Source organism: Trachurus japonicus, chromosome 21, assembly GCF_045865225.1.
Source record: "Trachurus japonicus isolate A0001 chromosome 21, Traja_1.0".
Classification (NCBI taxonomy): Eukaryota; Metazoa; Chordata; class Actinopteri; order Carangiformes; family Carangidae; genus Trachurus; species Trachurus japonicus.
Genome location: NC_140927.1, coordinates 16,845,231 through 16,867,509, shown reverse-complemented (window position 1 = coordinate 16,867,509; position 22,279 = coordinate 16,845,231). Strand labels below are relative to the sequence as shown.

The window sequence follows — 22,279 nt, the reverse complement described above, 5'->3', positions numbered from 1 at the left end:
CTGTAGGCAGCGTCTATGAGATGTGTACCTGACAAGCTCTGGGGCAGTACTTCTTCTGTGTGTTTGATGTGGATGCAATGGAGATTCAGTGACACAAACAGCAACACAGGTGCCAGACTTAAAGTAGGCCATAGACTTTCAAAGAGACAAATGGAAACGATGAAATTCAACATTTTATTGCTCTTAGATCAGCAATAAAGTGAGTGAACCAGCCTGACAGCATGACGGAATCAGGCGTTTTCTTGTACAAAGCAAGGTATAACTGTCTAATCTACAAAATATTGCAAAATAGTTGGTGTTTAAAATAGGATACAAATGTCCAAAACAAACATGATTATCACCAATTCACATGTTTATATTATATACTTTTAATATAAATAAAATACTTCCAAGATGGTTTTAGTAGTCTGCACACCAGGTGCTAAAAAAACAAACGCAAAAATGTTGAAAATAAATGTCCTGACAAAATAATACAACAGCAGAACAGCACTGACATGCCGTAGGAAAAAACTAACTGAACCAATTAATGCTAGAATAAAACTGAAGGGGTGAAAAAGAAACTCAGCCAAATTACATTTGAGGGTACAATATGTGACTATGCTATACAATCACTACATCACTATACTTAATGGGATTTGTGAGCAAGACATTCAGTTGTCACTTTATTCTGAACTGTAAACTAAAACTGTAGATTAAGAATTATTATTAGGCCCCACAATATATTCATTTTAATCATCATATTGTCCCTCTCACTTGCTAAATTTAATTTGGCAAGTTAAAGGAACATTTTTTGTAGCATGGTTAAAATGAATCCAATCATTTTGTGCCAAATAAGTAAAGGAAGTAGTATAAAATGCAGTGGATGGAAAAATGACACATGGGAAAAACCGGTCAGTTCAAGGCACGCTACTTCGAGTCTACATCCATTTTCCACACTTTGTCCACATCAATCCAAATCTCTCTTTAATACTCTTACAACCTGCTTTTCCACAATATTTACAATTATATACAGTTTGCTCTTTCTATATCCTCACTTGTCACGTTCCTTTTTTCACTCACTGACTTTCAACCGAGCACTTCCTCAAATGAACCAACAGGACAGCTCTTTGGTAGTATTTTCATTCTACCATTCCTTCTTGCGTGCCTCTTCTCTGGATTTATTTGACTTAGCTGTGTGTTTTTGGGTGGATTGATTTCAAAGGACACTTCTGGGAACGGCCTTTCTGTGTTGGTGCTTTGGTGACTTGGGGGAATTGTCTGGAGGGGGCCACTGCGGTTTAGTTAGCTGAATGTCTTCTTCTATTTTAAAAGCTTTCTTGGGGGGATCGGCCTGTGGGGGCCAAACTACAGACATTTTGTTAGACTGTGGTTTGCTTTCATCAAATGTTTTTGTAATTTTGTTTTCACTACCGTGGGTTTTGTCTACCGAACTTATGCTACTCATGGAATATCTCCATTCAAGTTTCTCATCTGAGGGGAAAGGTCCACCACTTCCTGAGGGAGGTTTCTGCCCAAATCCATTATCATTATTCCCTTTGGACTTGAGGAGTTGTTTGTAATGGTGAGGACAGTAGAAGTGTCCATGGAGAGAGACGTAATTTCCTAGGCTGTAAGACAAGAGAGTAATCTTCTTTTCAGAGCCGCAACACATATAAAACAGGCCTTTAAAAAAAAAACAATTATGCTTTCACCAAAACAGCAAGACATTAACTAATTACTATTGCAATGTTCAAAGAATCCACATTAGTGGCATATTTACCTTAATTTATTTCTGCAGTGCTCACAGCAGAAACAGGATTTATGGTACTTTTTTTTGTCCACTATCAGAGCATCCATCGGATAAGCTCTCCTCCAACATACTGTGCAGAGCTCCGACTTCGGGACTCGCACCTGTTTGAAAGAGATAAAATGTAAATTGTGAGGATTTTTTTTTTTTTTCATTCATCCAGTATGAAAAGCGTTTTCTTTTGGGCTGTCTCACAATGCAACAATGAGCAACAGATTTTCTTCCAGTTTTTATTATGGATAATCTTCCTAATACAAAGCCATACAATAGCTTATGTTTGCATTTGAAAAGGTGATGTGACAAGCTCATTCATTTATTTAAACCTGACAATGGTCGTCAGAGGGGATGGTTGATATTATTCCTCAGGTTTTTGTTTCATTCATGCACAAACACACTGCACAGGCATCTCTCAGCTGCAGCATGGCCGTGTTTGCAAACCTCCAGCCTGCAGACTGTATACTGTAATTTCCCCATTGGAAAGATACATTACATGCTGGCTTCATTCTCTGAGCTAATTGACAACCTCTTGAAACTACAGTGCACGGTCAGTGTTTATCATGACCAATTAGACCAATTAGGGCAATTCTGTTGAGAATGACATCATCCTTGTCACAATCAATATACAAAAACTTCAGATTAATGAAGAAACTCAAAGTTTACTCTCTTCCTTTCCCCCTCAAAAAGCTTTCAAGTGCATGTCATGTTCACTGTTAGTGAAGTTGATGCAAACTCAAATGTGCAAAGATAAGATTTTGTTAAAAACCTGGCCTGACTTTTACTTTTAATTTTAGCAATGTTAGCAGTTTGAATCTCTCACTTCACTTCTCCACCACTGCAACTTTCAGGTCAGATTATTTATTTCACAACGTCCCCAATCAGCCCCAACATACTTTGTGTTTAGTGCTACAGTAATAAGTAAATGTAAGCATGTTAAAATCCTACACAATACCTTATTATACTGTACATCTGTATGCTGGCATTACATTGCAAGTATATTAATGTTCATATTTGCATTTACTGTAGCCAAAAGCAGAAGTGTGGCCTGACAGAGCAGCTAAAGACTAAAGACATGTTGTTAGTACCAGCGCTTGTTGTTTTACAGAAAAGCTTACATAATCTACATAATGCAGTAATTAGAAATTCAGCTTTTGCAACACAGCACAAACTAGTTTTTATTCAAATAACACCCGTCCACAGTCCATGCCATTAGTTTTGTTGTTTCATGCTGTGCAGTTTTTACCAGATGAAACAATCTCCGTCTGCTGCAACACAACTTGTGATGTCGACTCTTCAGAGATGGTGTAGCCCAGACTTTTGAAAACCATCTCGCTCTCCGTCCACGTTTTGTGGAAATTCCTCAGCAGATTCTCGGTGGCGTCGTCATCGTATGTTTCTGTTTGCTTCACTGCCGCAGCTTTTCTTTTGACTGCATCTGCGTAGGAAAACGGAGCTGGCTGGCTTGACACACTCTCAGAGTGCTCGGTGACAGTTGTCCTTGTTCCAGTGACCTTGTTACCAAACTCATCAACATTTGAGAAATTCTCTGTGATTGATTTGGTTTCAGAGAAGCCTGATGGTTCTGCTGGCACAGTTTCTATCTCATTTTTCTGCAAAGGGAGGGGGGTGCTCTGCCGTGAGCCTCCCTTTGTCTCTTGAGGACTTTCCCTCTTTGAAGTGTCTGCTGTTGTTTCACTCAGGCTTGACACGGGCTCCTCCTGATCCTTTTTCTCCTCTCTGAATGAGGAACTCTGCTCACCCAGTTCAAAAACATTTTTAATAGCCTGGATGTCAAAAGTTGGCATTCCCTGTTCCCTGATGTCTACTTTCTCTTTGTCACAATCTGCGCTTTCAGCGTCGTCATGAAGCCGCTCCACGAGTGGGATAAGCTCTTTTCTGGTATATATTTTCTCTTCTGGTGATTCAAATTTGTTTACAAGACTAGACATGTCTGCCTTGGGAACTTCATCCGTTTCTTTGTTCTTATTTTCCTCCTCACACTCTTCCATGTCTGGGCCCAGTCTTTCAGGGATTGCAATGGGCTCCTTTCGCACATAGGTCTTATTAATTTCAGCCTTTCGCGCCTCTTCAAAAAACTCTCTCTTTTCTTTGACAGATGTAGATGATAGCTCAGAAACATCTAAAGCATCAACAATATCTGGGTCATCTTGACACAATGGCGACTTACTTTGTATTTCATTTGCATTCGAACTCTCAGATATTTTAGCTTGATCTTCTCCTACATGTGTCTGATGAGCCTCCGCAGATAAACTGTTTTCGGATTTCTCTGTCACAAGCGACGTCCCCGAACCCGAAGCCTCCGCAGCTTGTGACGAGATTTTGATTTGGCGATGGAATGATGCAGGCGACTCCACAATCTCCGATTTCTTCTCTGAGATCTGCTGGGGAGTAAGAAGTGGCGGTGGTGTGACTCCGCGTGAGAGCTTTGCCGTCGTGTCCTTGAGTCGAGCCAAATTTTCAGCGCGGTCAAAGGTCGGAGAAGGTGTGATTCTAGTGAGGCGCGACGTCGGGGTGTCACACCTGCGTGGTGGTGGTGTGGGAGGTGTGGGCGGCCGGTGCAGCAGGGTAGGCGATGGAGTCACCCTCTGGGGGGAGTCGGTTCTTCTTGTGGATTCGATGGTAATAAATGTTGGCGATGGAGAGCGCATCCTCAGGGATGGCGAAGGCGCCCGGAGATCAACAGACTTAGACTGACTCACTTCATCCTTCCTTCTTTCTTTAGAGGACTTTTTCTTTACTTGGTTCTCAACTCTGGCTGAACCAATACTGATCTTAGATATCTTTGCTGTGGCCCCACCAGAGATGCTTTTCTCAGAAACCGCCTCACATTCGTGCTTCTCCACTGTCTCATTATCCTCCTGATGCATTAGTTCAGCTTCGACGAGTTCGCTCACACATGAGGTCATTTCTTCATTCTTCTGTACGTTGCTCTCCACTGCAGATCCCGCCAGTTCACATTCTCTCTCTGGACTTATGAGCCACTTGGGGATTGTGTCGAGCAAAGTCTTCAAAGATTCAGAATCAGTTTTTTCTGAAACTCTTTGTGTCTCTGTGATGTGAGAGATTGACACTTGGACCTCTTGGCTCTGAGAGTCCTCTGTTCTCCCTGCTGTGGACTTGACCAGCTGAGTTTGTTCTGACTCGCCTGTCACTGTAATGGGGACGCTCCTACTTTTTTCTCTTGTTTCTTCTGTGCTCTGCTGAATAGCTGCCACTCCTTTCTTCTTGTGAGATGCCTTCTCATGCTTTTGAGCTCCTTTCTGCTGCTGATGGTCTTTGCCTTCTGTGGTAATGACCTCTCTCTTGACTTGAATGTGCTCTTCTTTTAAACTTTTTTGAATTTGAGAAACTGAAATTGTTTCCTGCGTTTGATGGGATTTTCCAGATGTTATTGTAATGGTTTCTGTAGCTTCTGTCTTCGATTCTGTGGAAATATCTTTAGCTTGACCTGACTGTGCACCACCTTTAGACTTTTTGGACTTCTTTTTCTTCTTCGTGGGAGTTGGAGTTTCGACTTGGCTGCCAGTTATAATCTCGGGAACAGCAGGTGCCGAGGCAGTAGCAGGAGCGGGAGTAACTTCCTTAATCCCTTGTTTTAACTCTGTCTTTCCTTCTTTGGGTTCACTGATCACTTTCACCTCAGCAGTTTCAATCACTTCCACCTTCAGATCTTTTGTAACACTCTGTTTCTCACTCTCACTGGACATTTTTGCTTCTACTTGCTTTTCCTGTTTATTCTTTTTCCCCTTTTGGTTTGATTTGCCTGGTTTCCCATTTGTATTGGCAGTTTCCTTTTCTGTTGGCTGTGGCTTATCAGACGCTTTCTCTTGGCTCTTGGTAGGAGAATGATCGTGTTTCTTTTTGTTATCACGCTGTGGCGATTTGGATTCCTTTTTATTTTTGTCTGAAGTGACATTTTCCTTTTTAGAGGACTGGATGGGAAGGCTTTTGCTAAATTCGGTTGCTGTATCATCCTTTGTATTTCTGTTCTGTTCCGATTGTGATTTGCTTGTTTTTTCGTTCTCCTCAGTGGCGACGTCCGTTTCAGTTTTCAGGATTTGAATAGGGATTTTATCCGAATGTATTTCGTCTTTCTTTTTATCCTCAGATTTGTTGACGCCCTTCGTTTTCTGATGTTTAGATTCTTTCTTTCTATCAGCAGTCATGTCCTCTGCTTTTGCAGCATCAGTTGTTAAGATCTGGACTTTGTCAGTAATGACAGATGCAGCAGACTGTTCAGAGGAAACAGAAACAGTTTTCTGTGTTGTCGTCTGCATCTGTTGTCGAACAGCTGACACAGATGCAGTCTTTTGACTGGAGATAACCTTGGAAGTCTTATTAGAGACAATTTGCTGTGTAGCACTGGATATCATCATTGAATCGCTGAGCTTTGTCTCATGACTGGTACAGATATTGCCTTGGGTGGTACTAACAACGTGCTTGGATAAATCACACGGTAGTAAGTTTGAATGAAGAATATTTTCACTACCCTGCTGTGTGATTGCTGACATATTCCTTGTTGACTGCTCTGTGTCTTTAGTGGAAATCATTTCAACAGCCGTCGTAAATGAGTCATGTATGTACGGGGGAGTCGGAGTGGTTGGGGGTGTGTTTTCCTCCCTCAGCTTCCGATAGGTTTCTTCTGCTTTTATCAGAGGAGTAATAAATTTGCTCATTTTCCCTCTCGTGTTGGGAGTAGGAGAGGAAGGAGGGGTGAATTTCACAGGAGAGCTGTAAACTTTCCTTGCTGGTTGTGGTGACTCAGGCGGTGGAGGGATTTCACGTGACATATTCTTTGATGTGTGTGTTGTCGTTTTCACTTTGTTTTGACTCATTTCTACCACTTTCTCTGACGCCACCGCCACCTTTACTGTTTGAACCAGGTCCACTTTAGGCTCCAGTTTCGGGACCGGGTGTAGAGCCGGAGCTTTCACTTTTTTCACTGTCATCTTTTTTGCCTGGGCTGGTGAAGTATGAATTGTCTGTGCTGGCATAGTCTCCAGTTCTTGTTGAGAGGGAGGAGGTGGGAGGAAGTCCTGCTCGCCGGTGAGCGGTGGAGGCGGAGGAGGAAGGTGATCAATGTCAGAATCAGGAGGAGGAGGAGGAGTGGGAGGGGGAGGAGGAAGAAAGTCAGTGTCTACCACTGGTGGAGGTGGAGGTGGAAGAGGCAAATCTGTCTCCGCTCCTTGTGGTTTCACGATGTAAACATCAGTTTTCACTTGGGTTTTATCTCGTTTTATCATTCCCTTTGGGTTGGACTTCAGATTACGAAACTCTGTCTTCACTGTTTTGATGCCGTGGTTTTGGGTGATAGTTTTATGTTGCACCACGGTGGATGATTGCTGAGCAGACTGCTTCACGGTGCACGACTTAACTGCAACAGTGTTGGTTTCATTACAGACGGAGTGATTTTCTTTTGATGTTTCAACCAAATTAGCTGTTTTTATCTTTTGTATGTTCCTCTGCGCATCAACAGTGAGGTTTTTAACCGGAGGGCTCTGCTTGACTCGAACTCTTCTGTATGCTCCGTGTCTAACTTTAGGAGTTTCACGCTGTGCTGTCTCCAACAGTGATTTGATAGTGCCTTTAACATCACCCTTTATCACTTCTTCTTTCTCAAGCTGGCTCTGCTCCTGTGTCTCATACAATGACTTAATTGACATCTTGACATCACCCTTGATGTCACGCTCAAGGCTCGGGCTCCTCTGCATCCTTGGTGACGGTGGAGCCTCCATGAAGAGCTGAATTGTTCCTCTGACGTCTCCCTGCACATCTATTTCCTGTTGACACATTTTCCTCTCACTGGAGGCATCGTGGAGGTTTTGCAATGCAGTGTGAATATCACCCTTCACTATTTCTTCCTTTTCAACTTCTCTCACCGCGTGCTTTGCCTGCTCCAGGGATTTTAAAGTGGCCCTCACATCTCCAGCAACTAAATCCTCAACAACAGTGCCAACTCTGGAAGTTGATGATTTCTCAAGAGATCTCAGAGCCCCTTTGATATTTCCTGGGACGATATCTGGCTTCTCCACCTCTTTGTAGCACTTCTGAGCCTTCTCCAGACACCGCAGGGTTTTCGGTATGTTGCCTTTCACCACCTCCTCTTTCTCTACAGCAACTGTCTGATTCACTGATTCAGACAATGAATTCAAAGCAGCTCTTAAATCACCCTTGACTATCTCCTCCTTTTGGAGCCCCTCTAATGAGACCGTTGGCTCAGACATGAAGACTTTAACTGTGTTGTGAACGTCACCAGGTATGACATCCTCTACTGTACGCTCGATTTGCGTTTGATTATGACAGAGGATGAGCTTGGTGCCCTTGATGTCACCTCCGACAATCTTCTCCTTCTCTGCTGTGTCAGCTGCAGTCTCGTCATCGTGTTCTGAATGAAGTTGTTTAAGGTAATCTAGTGCCCCAGATTCAATGCATGTGGAGTAAAAATTGACATTTCCTTTCTCAATGTCATCTACCTTTATCCTCGCTGTCTGATCAGTTGTGTCTGAGCCGGACAATCTTAGAAGAGCACTCTTTATATCCCCTCTCACTATGTCTTCTTTTTCAACATTGACATTCTCCTGCTTATTGAGAAGGGAATATAGTGTCATCCGTACGTCTCCTTTTTCATCCTCCTGGATTAGTATCCCATGTTTCGCTGAACCATCACTGTTGAAAAGATTGTTTATAGCTTCCTGAATATCACCTCGTAATATTTCCTCCCTTTCAACACTGCTGTCTCTCTCTTGGTTGAATAGTTGCTGCACCGTTGAGGTGATATTACCCTTCTCCTCTGAATCTATGACTACCTGCCGCTCATTTCTTTCATGTCTGTTCAGTAGGTTCATCATAATAGTCTGCAGATCCCCCCTGATGACTTCCTCACGCTGTATCTCTGGAGCCTGCTTGTTCATTAACTGGTATTTTGCCATCCTAACATCGCCAATTTCATCAGCTTCGATGAGAATTCCTTTCGAATTCACCATTTGCTGACTATAAAGCTCCTCAAGCGTTCCCTTGACACTTTTGCCCAAGATTTCAGTCCTCTCTGTTTTTGACTCGTTGAAGTTGTCAAATGGTGTTGTCTCAAATAGCCATGTTGTTGTCTTTACATCTGCTTTGGGAATCTCCTCTTGAGTGATGGTTGTATCCTCATCCGCATCCTCATCCTCATCAACCTCTTTAATGTGGTCGAGAGGATTTTCCTCAAAGAGCCAGACTGAATGTTTAACATCACCCTTTGCAACCTCCTCCTGTTTAACCATTTCAATCAGATTTTCAGAGCTCATGCTTCTTATTTGATCGATGGACTGCGTTTCAAATCTCCATTTCGCAGTCCTAACATCACCTTTTTGGATTTCACTCACATTAACCGTTCTAACAGATTCCTCTGCGAGGGCATCAGACTCAAAACGATTTTTATTCATCCTAACATTGCCTCCTTGAATATCCTCAACCGTTTTAATCAAAACCTTCTTTTCCTCAGCAATCCTATCGAGAGGCTGCGTCTCAAATTTCCACTTAGCGGAGGTGACATCTCCTTTTTGCATGTCCTCCTGCGTGACAGATTTGATTATGTAAACTTCATCTGTGTCCTTGATGGCGTCAAGAGGCTTGGTTTCAAACAACCAACGGGCTCCTACTACATCGCCTCGTGTGACCTCCTCACTGGTGACAGTGGTGACCTCGTGGTAATGGCCCTCTTTGTCCTGAATTGCATAAAGGGGCTGAGTTTCAAACATCATTGTGTAATTCCTCACATCGCCTTTCTCATCTTCATCACGGACAATTTTTTGCATTTTCATCAGCTCTCTCTCTGTCTCTGAGGACTCCTCGTGAATTTCGTCCAAGGAGAATGTCTCAAAAATGAAACGGCTCTTATCTACATCCCCTCCTTGCACATCGCTCACTGTGCGGCTACTCATGGATTCATCCTGGCTATCGTGTATCGTATCAATAGACTGGTTCTCAAAGCGCCACTTGCAGTTCCCCACATTCCCTTTTTGAATATCCTCAGTCTGAACTCTCTTGAGCTTTTGCATCAGTTCCTCAGATGTAGAAGTCATGATATCGGATGTTTGGTTTTCAAAAATATACTTCATTCTTGACACATCTCCAGACGCGATGTCTATCTCTGTGACACACTTGAAAGCGTCTGTCTCCTCCCCAGTGAGGTTCTCCAGTTTCTCCGTCTCAAAGAGAAAACGAGCCGTTCTGACATCCTTTCCTCTAATGTCCTCTTGATTCACTGTGCATGTTTTCAGAACGGTCTCTGTCTCGTCGTGGATAGTATCAAGCGCTTGTGTTTCAAAGAGCCACGTGCAGGTTTTGACATCTCCCTTATGTGTTTCTTCTTCAGATTCATCGTCACCCTTCAGCTCCACCTTTTCATACAGGACGTCCATCGGCTTCGTCTCAAATAACCACTTGCAGGTCTTCACATCACCCTTCATGACATCAGTAGCTGTGCGCATCTCCACGTTTTCTTCATCTTCGATGTTGCTGAAGTACTTGATAGCATCAAGAGGCTGCGTTTCAAACAACCACTTTGCGGTTTTCACATCACCAGATTCAATTTCTTGTTTGGAGATACCCTTGATAATTTGGTATTCATTCATGCTTTCATCAAACTGGTCGATTGGTCGTGTTTCAAACATCCACTTGCAGGTTGTCACATCTCCCTTTACGACCTCCTCACGCCGCACTGTTCTCACCGCATGGAAGTGGCCTGAGCTGTCTTGCATGGCATAAAGTGGCGTAGACTCAAACAGGTTTTTATTTGAACTCACAGAACCAGATGTTACACCCTCTATGAGAATCTTTTGAGACTCATCCCACCTGCTTACATCAGTGCTCTCAAATATGTGCTTGTAGTTTGAGACGTCCACTTTATCAATCTCTTCCAGGTCGATTGTTCGGACGACTTCCTTCTTTTCCTCTCTGATCTGCTCCAGAGGCTGGCTTTCAAATCGCCATTTCTGATGTCTCACGTCACCCTTTTCCTCATCAAGTGCTACTGTTTTTTTCAGCTTTCCCACCTCTGCAAGCTCTTTCAACTCCTCGGCTGGAACTGTTTCAAAATAATTTCTGGCTGATCTCACATTTCCTGAAATAATATCTTCTTTCGTCAATGGGCGAGTATTTGAATCATCTTTTAAAGTATCCATTGACTGTGTCTCAAATACCCAGCAATTTTTCCGAACATCAGCTCTGCAGCTTGTGCCATCCTCCTGTGTGAGGTCATCCTCAATATTAACGGTTCGTGTAACTTCTTTCTTCTCCTCTCTAATGTGCTCCAGAGGTTGACTCTCAAAGCGCCACTTTTGGTGCCTCACATCTCCTTTTATGTCTTCATTTACTGTTACCTTTTTAAGTTTTCCAACCTCAGGGCAATTCTTTCTGGCTGTTTGAGGGCTGCTTTCGAAAAAGTGCCTTGCAGATCTAACATTTCCTCCAATAATTTCTTCAAGAGACTGAGGTCTGGCATTGGAGTCATCCTTCAGAGAATCCATTGGCTGTGTTTCAAAAACTAAGCAGTGCTTGCGCACATCCGCTCCGATGATCTCTTTCCTCTCCATCTGTGAGCTTTCCCACTCATCGAGCGAATTCAATGTCTTTATCTCAAACAACCACCTGCCCCAGTCTCCTTTATTGCTGTCCTCCATGGAAAGGCTGCACACAAGTTTCAAAGCTGTAGGCTCTCTGTCTGTCATATCCAGAGGTTGGGTATCGAAAAGCCAACGTGAGGCGATGGAGTTTTCCAGTTCAGTTTCAATTTTGCGCACAGACTTAATCTCCAGCATTTGGCTGGACTGTCCCATAATGATGCATTTAAACTGAGTGTCAAATGTACTTGTGATAGTTTTCACTTCTCCATTAATTTCCTCTAACACTGCCCTTAGACTGAGCAGGTGGCTCTCATCCATGGTCTCAGTGTGCCCAAGGCTCTCCATGTACTGATTGTCAATCATATAGATAGTGGCATTTCCATCCTCTTCTGTGAACACAACCTCTTTTGTTAAATCCTCCTCTTTATGCATTTTGTTTAGAGTGTCCATAGTTTGGTTTTCAAACAACCACGCAGCTGCGCGGACATCTCCTTTGTTGAATTTGTTGATTTTGTTCTTATATTCTGTCGAGTTGGTGTTTTGTGGACCCAGCGCATCCATCGGCTTGGTCTCAAACATCCAAGCTGTGCGCCTCACGTCTTTTCCAAGAATTACTTCCTGTTGAGTTATCCTCTTGCTGTCGTCATCTTCCTCAGGAGTTTCATCTCTGATGGTGTCCAAAGGTTTATTTTCAAACATCCAACGCATTGCCTGCACCTCACCTGGGAGAATCTCTTCCCATTCCACATATTCTTCATCATAGAGCTCATCGGGACTAGCACCATCATCCTCATACATGTACTCTTGGCTCTCCAAGTGGTTAGTCTCAGTTTCAGTGCTGTCACTGTAGTCTACTGTAGTGTACTCTTTCTCAATATTCCTGCGGACTTCAGGATGAATGTGCTTGTAAAGGCGTTTTAGCTCATTCATACTCTTCTGCTTGAAGTAAGCCTCTTTGTTGAGTGGGTATTTGGAGGGGTTTGCCGGGACTGGAGGCTCAGGTGAATAATCGTTTACTGGAACATTTTGACTCTCTAATGGTTCTTGTAGTAAATCAGGGGGTGGGGGTGGGAGATAGTCAGAATCATCAGCCGGTGGGGGTGGAAAGTCCTCATAATCCATCTCTGCGGCTGTTGTGACTTCTGTGACCTCAGCAGCGGATGCCTCAAAGATCTCACTCGTCACTCTGTTATTTTGTGTCATATTTGAGGACCACTTGGATTGACTGATGTCACGTCCAATCTTTTTAAGGAACGAAAATGATATTCATGGGTAAATAATTATAACTATCACATTACACTGTGGCATTTACAGTATGTGCATTACGATTCACCTTGTTGAAACTATTGCAGATAAAGTGTGAAAATGGTGCCATAAACGATGAAAAACTTTACATAGAAAATGACATATCAATCCAAGGTTAATCGTACTGTGAACAAATAAATCACTGGATAGATTTAAGTAATAATCCCTGAGAGTTTCATGAAAATAGACAATGCATTTCGCAGCGGTCATTTATTGTCGACCATTCCCATGTTGGATTTAAACTGCCGACAAGGGAGGAATCGATGCATGTACTGTATGTGATCCAGGGTTACTGCTTGTGATTTAATCTTACCGCTATCATATAACCCTAACCCTTTTGAACAGTGGATCAGTTTAAGATATTACAGGAGGAAATGAAACAGTAAAGAGCAGACAGTGAACTGATAGATGAAAAGTTGCAAGCGCACTACACGCCTCCAGGCCCACCCAGCAAGGTCAATCTTCACTGTTTCAGTTTCAATTATGTTCGATAACCTTAGTTGGTAAAACAATGTGTACATTTGGCTGCACTGTAAACAGATACACTATTTGCTCTTCTGTTGTTGTTCTGTTAAAAAACAACTGTTCCACAGTGCCTGCTGTAATATTAAATCACAAACCACCATATCAACCAGGACTAAAATCTTATGGATTATAACTTTTATATGTCTTGATTCACAGTTCAACCAAATTAAATGTCTGAGTCAAGTGAAGCAGAAATGTTTACCTTGATTGGTTTGTGTGGAGCAGCCTCCTCTATTGTTCTTTCAAAGCGATCCCTCAGTTCTTTTGTAGTGTACCTGGGAAATTCCTCTTCTAAAAGCAGGAAAAGACAATAGTAGAAAGGGACACTTTAAACTTGTTAGGCAATTACAGTGTATATGGCAGAGAATAAGGAATATCTAAACACTGCTGTACCTGTTTCATTCTGATGGTTTTCATAACTGGATGCCAGGTTGTTGTTGCTGTACGACACCTGTTGGTGAAGGATAGGGTAAAAAGAAATGGATGGAGCGACGTTACACATAGACTGCACATGTTCTTATCAAATGTAATGTTTCTAATCTCAGCCATGTCAATGACTACTAAACAAACATTAATTACACAAATGTGATTGATTGCAATCAGATACAGTTTTTTGCTCAACAGGCAATTAAAGCGTTTAGCTCATTAGCGAAGCCTGCCTGCCTGCCTGCAGAGACACAGCGACAGGGATGTGTTGGGTACCATCGTTTCTTGGTTGAAGTTTAGCTGCTGGCTGCCTGGGACGATGCTGCTGCTCAACACTGTCACCTCTGAGTTAGACATTTCCTGTGAAGATGAAGACAGTGGTTGTCAAACGCAGCAGGAATGTGTGGGCTACCTGCCACAAACACCAGGCACTCGCACAAATGACTCTCTCTCTCTCTCTCTTTCCGCGTCATTTCACCGCACACAGACCTTCCCCCACTTTGCCTCATCATAGCCACAGATGTGAGTTTGCTTCATTCCAATTTACTCCACCAGCCAAAGCTTTATAGTACACGCCTCAACACCATGTAGAGAAGATGCTGGACCAGATTGCCTGCTGCAGTTTAAAATGACTAATCACACTTAGAGGAACGAATATGCCAAGTTGATCACTCACACTGTACCAAGCATAGAGTAATGAATTCTTCATCACTTTAGTAAGTTCTATCCAATGGAGCTACAGTATTAGTGTTAGACAAGCACCCTAGAGGTTTTTATGAAAGCTGTTAGAAAACTCAAGCAATGTCTGTAACATAAATGCAAGCACCCCTCTATGTTATTGGTGCAATAAGATGTAATAGGAGCCCCCGCCCCCATGCTGAAAAACAAAACAAAACAGACTCAGGCCAGGAGAAACATTACTGTCATTTAGCCACAATCATCTCTTTCATGCTCACAGCATTAGCCTGTTAAAGGGCATATCCCATGTTCGAATGTGTACCTGCACAGTTCTCTGCTGGAAATGGAACTGGGTTACATTGTGTGATGTTGATGTTTCCTGAGTCTGAAATTGTTTCCTTACACTGGCAAGTCCCCCAGGCAGGGAACAGACCTCCGACTCCTCCATGACCTAATGAAGCAGGAAATATCATTAGCTGCCTCTCACTTCCTACATGACCTGAAATCAAACGGCTGCTTCACAGGGCTATTCTTCGTTGTATGCATGCAGTACAGGTCACTGTAAAACATGAAGCTAATGCTATATGCAGTCTGTTTCCCCCCTCTCTGCAAACAAACACAAACTCACATAATATTCTGCTTATGAAATAGTTTGAAATTCAAAAATAGAGTCAACAATATTTTATGTTTTCTGCAGCCTCCCTTTATACTCTGCCCTATGAGGGTAGTCTCATGTTTCCTCTCTATTTATATATGTATATGTGCAAGATGGCTGACCCCCTTTTCCCGGCTGCAAAACTGTCATCACTTCCACTAATAACTGTATGACAACACCAACAATAATGGTGAAAATACCACAGCTCAGCTACTGTTCAACCCTCAGCCCTCTGAGCTCGCAAACAAACCATTAAAACAAATTGTAAGAAAGTTTCCCTCTAATTACACAACTGTTCTTTACAGTGCAGGCAGCCCTGGTGGGTACTGTAAGCTACATGTTGTGGCTGTAATATATACTGTATGTCCATGCACAAGCTTAAGTACCCTGCTGGGGATGGTGTTGTCTGCGCGCGTGGAGACAGCTGCCTGGTACATGGCCTCACAGTTGGTCAGTGGGATGACCTCTGAGTCCACAGAGTGAATCCGGTTCCTCTGGTTTAAAGCTTTCAGGAAGTCCTGCCTCTGTTAAACCTGCACTGCCAGCAGCTGCAGCACAAATATCCAATAAACTGTTAAAGAATATGCTTTTTCTATGTGTGTTAGTACTGTATATGTCATCTAATTATTAGGAGTTAGCAGTGGTGTAGACTGCTATAAGTGTCTCAGAGCCCTTTATGTTCTGTTTTAGTATAATGTGATTGATATGAATCATATTAACCTATCTTTATGCAGGCTATCAATAACAGGATTTTCAAACTAAAAGCACAGGGTAGCGCCAGTCTGTTAATAAAAGCATTTGAATTCACCTATCAAATTTATGACATCTGTTTCAAGGTGCTACAACAGTGCAGGTAGTGCTCTTGTTGAGAGGTATATACTTTATTCATCCCCTAGGTGAAATTCATCTGAATAGTATCTCTTGAAATACTCCACAGGGACATAATTTAAATCAGTTACACACCTGTCTCCTGACATTCACTGTCTCACAGGATGTGCTGGGTTTATTAAAAAGGGTTAGTTAATTTACAGCAGTGTGAGCTGTGTAAGTCTGGGCCAAACTTTAACATCTGAAACTCACTTGAGGGCTGACTGACCATCAGCATTTTGATTTACTGGTGAGCTTTGATAATACTGTACCCGTGCCCGTCATTCAGCAGCCAGCCAATCAGAAGAGAGGCTCAGAGATGAAAACAAAACAACCTGTTCTTGCCAGCATTTCCCGGCAGTTTGTAAAACTATACTGAGATGGCACTTGATGCTAAGAAATATCATCATTCTTACGGATATCAAAATGTCAACTAAAACACCCAAAAGTATAAAATATAAATAATAATAATAAAAATAATAATATTTTTCCAATCAAGGTTCAGGTGATCATCAAGGAGGAAGTGGGATTATTTGTGATTTGGATTTGCCTTTCAATTTTAGGCATAATTACACTTCATTACAGTCTGGAGCAGCTTCAGCAGTCCAGAACCGAAAAAACATTATCGTTAACCTAGAGAGGATTTTAATGTGCTACAAACACAGAGATAATAAACTGACTTGATAGCTGACCGGTTGCTGCTGAAACAACATTTTTGTGAATTTCAGTACTCACATCTGAAATATGAATCTACAATGTTTGATGTTTGGAAAGTACAACATCAAAACCTTATAACACGATCTGTTACTCTGAAGACTAAAAGCTTTAGAGGAAAATCTTCATCTCTGCTCTGCTCTGTGGTGAATTAACCCTTTTTGAAACTGCGTGTATATTCAGCTCATGTCGTTAAGCAGAAGCTATCAGACTGCCAGCATGAGATGATATTTCACATCTGTAATATTATTTTTGGCAGCACTGGGACAGAAACAAATATTAAACTACAGAGTGAATGAACCACCAAATCAAAAGATCAAAAAAGTCCAAATTTGTAATCAGTTCTTTGAGTTAGAGAGCTGCAAGTGATGAGCTATTGAAATATTAACTAAAGCATGGCCTTATAAACCTTTTGTGCTTGCAATGCTGTTGAAATACCATGGAAAAAGTAACAGCTATTGGTTTATTGCAGCGCTGATAGCAGTTTTTCACTTGTGTATTACTTTACTTTTCCTACTGGCTACTTTTGATTTGTAGCTTAGCTGTCAACTACAATGATCTATTTTAGCCTAAGGGGAATGATGGGTATGTCTATGAAAACCAGTCCAATCATAAAGACCAGAGAAAGGACTTAGCATTACACAACTCTTTAAAATTAGAGAGATTTAGTAACTTTTATCTTTTGGTTAAAATTTTGTGTTTCAGCAGCAGCAAAATTTCACCACTGGAAAACTGCAGTGCACTGTGGCATGCTCCATTTCAGGTCTTAAGGGCAGAGACTCACGGACTCTAAACTATTGTGGCAGGAACTAAAATTTGCGGCCCCAAAAAACCTGTCAACAGTCTGAGGCTATCTCATGACATGTCAGGTTGGGGTGGGAGCTCAAATAACAAGAAAGTGAAGTAATGTAGGCGCCATGTACCTGCAAAAATAAATCAAGCCTATTTTAAACTTAACCATGAAGGGTCGTGTTTCTCAGTGAAATAAAGAGGAAAGCTGGGAGGTCAAGGCTTTCCTTTCCAGCAGCTCTCAGATTCCCTGCATTGATAACCTTATGTTCATGTCTTTATTTGTAATTACTCTTCAGTATTACTCATTTCATGGCTTTCCTGGCATCATGGAAGTGGAGCGAGATAACACCTAGAGGTAACTGGCCTCTGCACAAACACCACTCCATCTATTTGAAATGAATGAAGAATAAATCCAATCTCTCCTCAGGCCCCAAAAATCAGTTAATTTGGTGTTTCAGTCACAGTTTATTTTCCCGCAGGACGGACATAAGATTTATATTTTATTCCTGTTTTCTTTTAGTTGAAGTGCACTCAGTGGGATGACAATGTTAATGAATTTAAATGTACACTCAAGTATTCACTGCTAGTCTTCCATGTCTTTCTCTGAAGGTTTCAAAAAGAAATGTTGTAATGTGTCACCATTTCCTTGACATGCAGAATTATTAACATAAATATCCTTTTTTTTTCTTCATAAAATTACACTCAACACAAAAACACAAACAATGCTCCACTAATTAACAATTACCTACCAGGATATGGTGAATTGTAAAAAAGAAAAAAGAACTCAGCAGGTAGAATCCCACAGTGAGGCCACTGCACCCCCGGCCTGCAGGGTCGTTTCAAGCCAAAAGCAAATCCCAGTCAGCGTTGGAGACCAGCTCCAGTTGTATGTGTCCACCTCTGTCCAACGAGCAGACAGTGGCAGCTGATTTTATTTTAGACCCTCCGCCCACTTGTGAAAGATGGGCCTGGGGTGTTTTTTTTTAGAGAGTAAGGCCTCTGTGCCTCCCATGTCAAGTCCCCAGAAAATCTATATGGAAATACTTCCTGTGACTCCACTGCAGACGCTTGTGTACCAATAAATCAGGTCACCCTGGTTTCATCATCACGCCCTCCATCAGAGTGCACTGCACACTCCAGCAGCTGTCACCGCCTGTCATGATATGCCAAATTATGCACATACAAATCCACAATAAATACTCTGAGAATCTCTCATTATTCACTGCCTCTGTTAATCCAAAAGTACTGCAAGTGGGTGTCGGGCAGGTGCAAACTCGAGTGACAGTAAATGGTGGTGAAATGTAATTGCCCATGTGCTGCGCTTTGCATGGGGTCTGAAACGGGGTCAGTGATGTAATGCTATTTGTTGAAGAGACGGAGGGTTAAGGGGAGGAGGTTGGGGGGTGGGCGTAAATACGACAAGAGACACCTCTGAGTGTGGAAGAGCAAGCCAGCTCATCTTGTTTAGCCCAGCTGGAGACAGTGGCGCCAGCCTGACTCTGGTATCTCGTGGAAGCTGGGTGGGTGTTTGATGAGCAGACATGTCTGCCCGGCATCTACACAACCCTGTTCATCTGCAGCATGTGTAACTCATACCTGCATACCACCTGCTTTAAAGAGACACTCCAGGATTCCTGCTCCCACTAAACCCACACACTGGAGTGGAAAGATCCTGTTGACCTGTTTTCCTGATTATTTCAAATATAGATTAATATGATGCCGTATTTACTCTGGGCCTTTTAATATTTAAGCAGCTGGGCTATTTGTAATGAAAGGCAATTATTTTTCTGTCAAGGTTGAAGATTAGTAAAAAAAAAAAAAAAAAGTAAAAAAAACACACACACATATGTGTGCGTTTTGCAGTCTCATGTTCTTTTTCATCATGACCCTGCTCTTTATTCAGCCTGATGCTGGTCCCTCTGAGTCACAGCAGAGTTAAGGCACACAGAGAGGGTGAAAGGAAAAAAAAGGTATTACAATTTACTTTCTCTCTTTCTCTCTCTTACACGCACACAAAGTGAAAATTAGAGAATGCACAGGGGATAAAAAGTGATTTTTATCAGATACTAATATTAAGCTTCATATTTTAGTGACAGTTTCTCTCACCAAGTCTTTAAAAAATCCAACTCTAACGATCATGCCCTCGGAGTCAATAGGGAGATCAGTTTTGTGAAGGGGGACCCTGGGTTTACAGTGTACAAGGATGATGCCTGTGTGTGGAGCTGCACATAATAAGCTGGACGTACCTCTACTGCCCCATTCACCCACATTCATACATGGACACTCATACACCGATGGAACAGGTTCCATCTTGCCCAGGGGCACTTTGACAGGTGGACTGGAGGAGCCAGGGATCGAACCACCCACCTTCCACTCTGTGAGCCACAGCTGCCTACACGTTGGCAATCTAACTACATAATATCTTTCTAAATCTCTCTCATTGTTCAAATATGTGACCACTGCATGACCATTACATTTGGAGTTGGTCAGTAGTGACTTTAAATATAGGCTGATGTGTCTTTAGCAAGTTGGAAAATCTTTAAATTCTTTAACATCAGTATGAAGCTTCAGGATGTTGCTCATGATTTTGAACAAGAGAGAACAACAACAGAAGAGAGCAATTTCCAATGAGTACAGACAGGCTGTGCGAGTAAATGCTATTTACTCCCTCAGCAACCATCAACATGCCCATAAGCAAGGCACTAAAGCCGGGGCTGCTGCTGCCAGAGAAATGGCTCATTGCCAGGCTGCAATGAGCCTAGCGTTAAAGTATGAATTTGCAAACCTCGCTCCTCTCGCAACAAGTCATCCAGGCTGTAGGCTCTTTGTCATAGTTTCTGGTTAAATATGCTTAATATGAAGCAAAGGAAATGTCACTTTCATAAAAGCAGATATTACAATGGAAAAATATAGTTTTTATGTCTGAGTCAATCTAGAGATTACAAGGAAATGTCATAATGCAACAATAGCTCTGTTTATGCATAAACAGAGTCATTTAAATCAGTATCTTGATGTGATAGCTACTGGAGCATCACTGTAATACAACATGAAGCAATTCCCTGTGTATGAGAGCCCATTATGATTGCACTTTTTCCACACACAAACACACATTTCTCTGTCTGAGTTGTCTCAGATTTTATGCAGAGTTTCACCTGGACTTGATTGTCACCTTGTGCAGTAGTTCTTATAAAGAGTAGTCTTGTAGTACTTGGACAATAAAATGGGCCGATCCAAAACGTGGACACTGTGTACAAAAAGGGCCAAGGCCGTCTTTATTTCCTGAAATGGCGAAGGTCGATGGCCAGGGCCATCCTATATACTGTAGTCTTCTGGGGCAGCAGCCTGGAGGTAAAGGATACTAATAGACTCATGTTGCGAGAGGAGCCCTGGACTCTCTGACAGTGGTGTTGGAGAGGAGAATAATGTCCAAAATAAGGACAATATATCTCTTTCTTTCACACGCTCTCTACCTGATGAGGAGATCAGCCACAAGAACTCCTTTAGCAACTCATACTGTACATCCACGCTGCACCACAGAGCAACACAGGAAATCACTCCTGCCTGTTGCTATAAAACTATACAACTCTGAACTTTAAGAGTCACCTGCCCTATGTATACTGTGTGTATATTAAATGTAATAATATGTATATATGTAAATTACTTCATTTTATTATATTCTATCCTAATTTTTGAAATATTCATATATCGTTGATCAAACTCTTATTACATTTTTTGTTGTTCTTCCATTTACTACTCAGGAGCTTGTAACTAAAGAATTTTCCTCCTGGGATCAATAAAGTAATTCTGATTCTGATTATGAACTGTCTTAGAAATGTGCAGAAATGAGTCACTGCTAATGAACAGAGCTGCCATCAGTATCAAAAACTCACCACAATAACAATTCATATTCAATCTGCAAAGAAAAAATAATTCCTGACAGTCACTGGATGTCTGGATGATTATTTCCTCTCCACTATATGAGCACTGAGACATTTTTTGCTTTTCAGCTCTAGTGTGTGGTCCACAACTTGAGGAACTTGAAAAGCAAATACTTCATGTGTTTTTTTGGAAATGGTGTGCGCAGTGTTTTCGTTTCGATCCTCTCCCCAGTAGAGGTTTGGTGTAGCTCACATCAGTGAGCACTGCATGCGGACCACAGGCAGATAGCACCATGGGATGCATGACAATGAGCCACATCTCCGCCAGATGCCATTAGAAGTGAGGCTGTGAATCGCAAGGGTTCTTGTATTCACACACTTTGAAAAGAAAAGCTTTTCATTATGGGGGCAGATTTTGTTCTTGTTTTAAAACCTCAAATTGATTGACGTTTTGAGGCGACAAAAACAGCAATTATTCACAAGTGCGGCTGTCTAGCTAAAAGTAGAAGACTTAGAGCACCCATCTTGTGAAATGAAGAATGTAGATCTCCCCAGTGAGCGCAACAAGCCTAACTGATTATGTCAGGTCTGAGGGGTCAGTGATATGCTGTAATTTAAGAAGTGGTACGAGGCCACTCCAGAGTGTCTGTACACTGTGGCGTCACGTCGAGTATAGTAGCTTCTCTTAGCGCTTCATAGCCACTGCTCTGTGAGTGGCGGTCTCTGTCCAACACTTTGTGCCTTTGAACACAAGCCACCTGGCGCCACTGAAGGGAGCCACACAATTGGCCAGCCTATCAGAAAAATGCATGTCTACCAGATAACGGGGAAAAAAAAGATTAGTTTACATCGGGAGCAAATTCCACTGTCACAGAAACTAAATGAAAATAGTGGAAATTTACAGCAAGAGGGTAAAATAATGCACTGGTGTACAACAGTTTGGTACCAACTCTATTACTATAGTGAGAGAAAACCAAATATAAGAGGAAGCCATTTGTTCATTATCAGGAAGTCCATTATCTTTGACAAG

The 22,279-nt window shown here is 42.1% G+C and overlaps 1 protein-coding gene across 2 annotated transcripts; it reads right to left on the bottom strand.

The window, feature by feature from the left end:
* Nucleotides 1-155: 155 nt before the first annotated feature.
* xirp2b (xin actin binding repeat containing 2b) lies at nucleotides 156-18,277 on the bottom strand. Of its 2 annotated transcripts, XM_085765970.1 has the most exons (9): nucleotides 18,121-18,277; nucleotides 15,385-15,546; nucleotides 14,666-14,794; nucleotides 13,942-14,025; nucleotides 13,633-13,690; nucleotides 13,442-13,530; nucleotides 3,027-12,651; nucleotides 1,760-1,890; nucleotides 156-1,607 (listed from the first exon to the last, which is right to left on the bottom strand). In XM_085765970.1, exons 2-8 carry the CDS (start codon nucleotides 15,433-15,435, stop codon nucleotides 1,799-1,801), a joined length of 10,128 nt encoding a protein of 3,375 aa, XP_085622096.1. In that variant the 5' UTR covers nucleotides 15,436-15,546; nucleotides 18,121-18,277; the 3' UTR covers nucleotides 156-1,607; nucleotides 1,760-1,798. The 2 variants fall into 2 exon arrangements, with proteins under 2 accessions (XP_085622096.1, XP_085622097.1); XM_085765971.1 differs by lacking the exon at nucleotides 14,666-14,794.
* Nucleotides 18,278-22,279: the final 4,002 nt, after the last annotated feature.

Excerpts from the sequence above, each read along its gene's own strand:
- xirp2b (XM_085765970.1), bottom strand. The coding sequence starts at position 15,435 with ATGTACCAGGCAGCTGTCTCCACGCGCGCAGACAACACCATCCCCAGC. Across the intron at positions 12,652-13,441 it reads CTCCACACAAACCAATCAAG|ATTGGACGTGACATCAGTCA; the intron begins GTAAACATTTCT and ends TTCCTTAAAAAG. Across the intron at positions 1,891-3,026 it reads GACGGAGATTGTTTCATCTG|GTGCGAGTCCCGAAGTCGGA; the intron begins GTAAAAACTGCA and ends TCTTTCAAACAG.